Source organism: Ruditapes philippinarum, unplaced genomic scaffold (genome assembly GCF_026571515.1).
Source record: "Ruditapes philippinarum isolate M1 unplaced genomic scaffold, ASM2657151v2 ctg5173_1_1_1_1, whole genome shotgun sequence".
NCBI lineage: Eukaryota > Metazoa > Mollusca > Bivalvia > Venerida > Veneridae > Ruditapes > Ruditapes philippinarum.
The window spans coordinates 111,129-116,115 of record NW_026859258.1 but is presented as its reverse complement, the minus strand read 5'-3'; the positions used below and the strand labels follow the sequence as shown (position 1 = coordinate 116,115).

Sequence of the window (4,987 nt, the reverse complement as noted above, 5' to 3'; positions counted from 1 at the left end):
CCTCACTTAGGATGATGAAATGAGATGCTTGCAGATTCTGAAGTAAGAATTAATTGTATTTATTTTGACACGTGGAAATAGAGACTAGGCATATAATACTTGTTAATATTTTTCCGACCTTTTTACGGATTCGGAGCAGCATACAGGTTTGGCAAAATAAGCAAACGTAATTTCTTGCAGTCACTGACAAATGTATTTAAAATATAGTTTGACATTTCATGCAACAGTGTTAGACATAAAATGAATGAATTATCAAAGATCCTGCGTTTACAGAGCTGCCGATTTTCCGCGGATCCGCGGAAATCCGCGGATTTCGTGAGCTCCTGGGTCATTTTTGAGATCGATGTAAATTTGAGGAGAAAATTTTCGAGGGGGTATGGACCGAATTTCTGATGACAAAGACAATAAATTCATTCGTCATATTTTATACAGTACCCAAAAACCGGCACGCTTCGGCTTTTATCGTTACGCTAGCCGCCTATGGTACGTCTGTAAGCGCTTTTCTCATTGGTCATGTCGAGTCTTTTCCGGCATTCTATTTTAGAATAACCAATCAAATTACAGTTTACATTGTCGTCTTGTCTGTTCTCAAATGCGTCAAAATGTCGGATATTAATGAAAATTAAGAATGAACAATTGAAAAAATGACGACAATTGCCGATCGGGACACCCAGCTCATTAAAGAAGTTGACGCAAGGGTGAAGAACCAATGGAAATTTGGATGGTTGGAAAAAACAACAGACATTCAACAAGGGGAAACGAAAATAAACGTCCGAATTGGTGACTGTTTTGACAAGATAAAAACTGTTGGACAGGCTCGCTGCAAGGTTTGCAGCAAAGTCATAAATTATGGCTCTCGTGGCATGATAAGCCTGATTGAACACATCAAAAGTGCGAAACATGTGAAACTGTAATTTGAGTCCCGCCAATCTTACAAGGTGAGGTTTGGTCAATTGTGTTATTGATAATTCTAGCCAATGGCAATGATTGATTATTATTTGCATTCCACTGTCCATTTCATGGCTTGAACGTGACAGTTTGTACAGATACTGACTGAGAATAAATATCTAAATAAATAATTATATGATCTTTTCATCTCGGGTGTACTGGTACGGAGGCCTATGTTTGCCAAGGAACGGTGCGTAGGTTTACTGACCGTTTTGATATGACTGAACTACAGTTAAAAACGGCGTAAAACCCAAAAACAAACAAAGTAAATCATCTCGGGTGTTAAATACTTTCACAAAATGGATTTACGATAACAGTTTAGAGTCTAATGAAATTATGAATTTGATTTAGAATAATTCTGATACTGTCTTGTTGTCTGTTTATAGGTTGACTCGATGTTCAAACAATATGCAGGAGAGCCACAAGCTAGCAATTCCCCATCGACATCCAGTGTCCCGTCAGGAAATTTTCCAGTACACAATCCTATGTGAGACAGAATTTCAAATGCAGAGGTAATATCCCATTCATAAAATTAAAAATTAACTCACAGACTATCAGTAATTTATCTGCCAGCATCATGATCATGATGAATTGCAAGATCTAACAGAATTTAAAATAAAACAATATGGGCAATTGTTACATTATAAATCTTAAGAACCAAAAAATTGGCTAGATGTCTGGCTTTCATATTTTAGACTTTTATGCAAAGAATACATCAATATTTTCACTGCAATTAAGTAAACCCTGAAATGGCGGCAAAGAAACCCAATTTCTTTGACAGGTTTACGAGAATTTATAAATGCAAGTAATTTATCACTATGAAAGGCTGTTAAATCTGTTTCTTAAACACATAATAACACATAATAACAGTTTCATGATTTTGTAAGAACAATTATGATTTTATGAAATTTAACATTTTTTATAACTTCAGGCAACAACACTTGCAGTTGTCACAGAACATGGTATGCCACTGTCATATGTTCCAACCATCACCAACCTGGCCAAAACACTTGCTAAAGACCAAAAAGCTCTGTCTGAGGTGAAACTGGATAGGACAGCAGCTGCCTACAAAACAAAATATGGGTTGGCTGAAGGATTCCGACAGAAACTCATTAGCAAACTAAGAAAATGTTCATTTTCACTGAACCTGGATGAAGCCACCAGCTCAAACAAGAAGAAGGTACTGACAATGCTGGTTTCTTTCTATGACTCTGAAACAAATGATGTTAAGATTGAACACCTGGACTCTGTTGAAATTAGAAAGACTGATTCTGAGTCTATATTCCAGGAAATTGTGAAAGCTATTGAAGGTAATGACATTCCGTGGAAAAATCTAATGTCCTGATGGATTCTTGTGGTGTAATGAGAGGGAACAAAAATGGTGTGGAAACAAGACTACGCAGAGAAAAAGCTCCTCACCTTCTTGATGTAGATGGAGATTCATGCCACCACATTCACAACAGCTCCAAAAAATTGTGTGAACCATTTGCCCGGTACCTGGAAAGTCTCTTCAATGACTTGCATGCTGATTTCCAATATTGCTCGGAATATGCTCAGTTTTTGGAAGAAATCTGTGGGATGATCAGCATCAAGTACAGCAAGCCAGCCAGGTTTATCCCCCATAGATGGCTATCAGCTTATGATATTTCACTGCAAACCACAATGCTGTATGACGCCTACGTCATTTTCTACTACCCGTTCCTAAGCAATGAAGATAAGAAGACGTACAAGGAAGTTACAGAAAAAATCTTTGCAGATCGAGGTGTCAGTGCCGATGGGGTGAAGAAGTTGCAGGCCAAAATCTCCGCAAAGAAGATGACTGATGATGGAAAGCAGAGGAAGAAACGGATGTGCCTCAAGATTCTGATGACAGATATAACAACAAAACTCCAACTGTCGTTCTACACCTCAAAGATGCAAATCCTGAAGCAGTATGTTCTGCTCTTCCAGAGTGCAGACACCTTAGTGCACCAACTCCATGAGCAGCAGTTCAAGACCTTCAAAGAGTTCCTGGCCTGCTTTATGAAAGCTGAACACTTGGTCACCCTCACACCAAAGACAGCAAAGACAATGACCTTTGGCAACCCTGAAGAAGTGCTGCACCCAATGTCCATGTACATTGGGTCAGCCGCAGAAGAGATAATCATGAAGCTCAATAAAAAAGACTCCAATGTCAGAACATTCTTGTCGCAGGCCCAGGATGCGTTCATTCAATGTGCTGCACAAATGCAGAAAACACTGCCACTAAACAATAGGACATTAAAGTCACTAGCGGCTATTGACCCTGCTCTGGCCAACCATTCCCAAGGAACCAAAATGCTAAAGCGCCTTGCCTTAGAGGACTTTCAACACTTGTTGAATGAAGGGGAGGAGGAGGGAGTGAGAAAGGAACTCTTGCAGTACAGCACAGATAACACCATCTCGGATGTGAACAATAATGTGGTAGAGTGGTGGGCTAGAGTCCAAGCCAAGGGAAGCTACCCCCTTCTGTGTAAAGTAGCAACAGCATGTCTGTCGATATTCCATGGGCCTGCAGTGGAATCATCTTTCAATTGTCTAGGAGATATTGTTGACAGTAAAGCTGCAAGTATGGAGGTGGAGACATACAGCGCCTATCAGACTGTGCGCTATGCCCTTAAGGCCAGGCACACAACAGCCATGGCATACTTCAGTAAGAAGGATGTGAACCAGAATGCTCAAATTGACAAACACATGTGTGTACAAATGCGAATGGCTGCTCAGCGTTACAAAAAAGTGCAAGCTGAGAAGAGGGAGAAGAAGGGTAAAAAACTGAAATCAGTGAAATCTGTGAAAGAGCAAATACAAAATGTGAGCAAAATGGACTATGACAATCATGTTGAGGCAGAAATGGCCAGAGCAAAGAAACGTGTGATGAAGGAAAAACTGCTGGCACTTGCTAAGAAGAGGAAGATATCTGGATAGATCTTATGTTCATGACAAGAATATCTGAATACAAATTGTTGACATGTAGAACATTATACATGTACATATATGATGTCCTTTTGCTGTTTTGCTGACTAAGCCATTGATATGTACATTGTTTGATAGATCGATGCATATCAATAATGATTTGCTGTTATATTCAAATTGTGATTGCCATTTAGTGATTGATGAAATTAGCGATCAGTACTACATATTTTAATATTGATAACTTGAAGACATCATTTTAATATTGAATGCCATTAACTCTGATCACATGTGTATGTTTTGCTGTTACATGTATATGATATTTAACTATATGTATGTATGAACCACAGTCTAAAGACTCTTTGTTTACATTGAGAAATCAAGTGTAGCTATTCTGACATTTTGATAAAATTGCTTTAGTTCACTTATATATATGTGAGAAGACTGTTCTTTCTGATATTCAGTATTAATTTATACCAAGCCATGCATGTTTGAAAATATTGCCAGGTTCTTTCATTGGCATTTGTCACAGTTTAAAGCTGTAATATCATTTATCATGTAATTGTACCAGATACTATAATAGTGCTTACTACATACATGTATGCATTTATAGTACGAGATACTATATATTTTAATATGCACAATGTGAATAGTACTAAATGTTGAGATTTCTTAGCCATCGCCTAGTCATAACACTTCACATGACATTGCTATAAACTAGTCCCAGTTTTATTTATTTTTTTGTTTTATTTTTTATTTTGTTGACATTTTATGCCATTATTCAATTGACTTAAATAAAAAATGAAAACTCATAGTGCAAACTTATTTTTCACACCTGTTATTGGTTGATTGAAGGTAGATTATGGGAAACGCTAGATTGAACATAAGGCTTTTAATTCAGGTTTGTCAGAGTGTCTGTGCCATTATCAAAGAATCCAACTACATGGATTAATCTCTATTTGTGGAGTACTGTACTTTCTAAAATATGCTGTTTGTTTGTCTCCCCAGACTGATCTTTAGCAATTGATTGTAGAGGATTATCTTGGGTTCATGTTCCAAATATCATGCTGAATGGTCTGTAGGTGATTAGGTTCAGAGTAAGCTTTGTTTT

The 4,987-nt window shown here is 37.7% G+C and overlaps 1 protein-coding gene across 2 annotated transcripts; it reads left to right on the top strand.

Moving 5' to 3' along the window:
* Positions 1-366: 366 nt before the first annotated feature.
* Positions 367-4,470, top strand: LOC132755866 (uncharacterized). 2 transcript variants are annotated; one of them, XM_060746801.1, is made up of 3 exons: positions 367-938; positions 1,335-1,460; positions 1,880-4,470. In XM_060746801.1, exon 3 carries the CDS (start codon positions 2,293-2,295, stop codon positions 3,889-3,891), a length of 1,599 nt encoding a protein of 532 aa, XP_060602784.1. In that variant the 5' UTR covers positions 367-938; positions 1,335-1,460; positions 1,880-2,292; the 3' UTR covers positions 3,892-4,470. The 2 variants fall into 2 exon arrangements, with proteins under 2 accessions (XP_060602784.1, XP_060602785.1); XM_060746802.1 differs by lacking the exon at positions 367-938 and having other exon boundaries at positions 1,166-1,460.
* The last annotated feature ends 517 nt before the right edge of the window (positions 4,471-4,987 follow it).

Coding starts and splice junctions, on each gene's coding strand:
- LOC132755866 (XM_060746801.1), top strand. CDS start 2,293: ATGGATTCTTGTGGTGTAATGAGAGGGAACAAAAATGGTGTGGAAACA.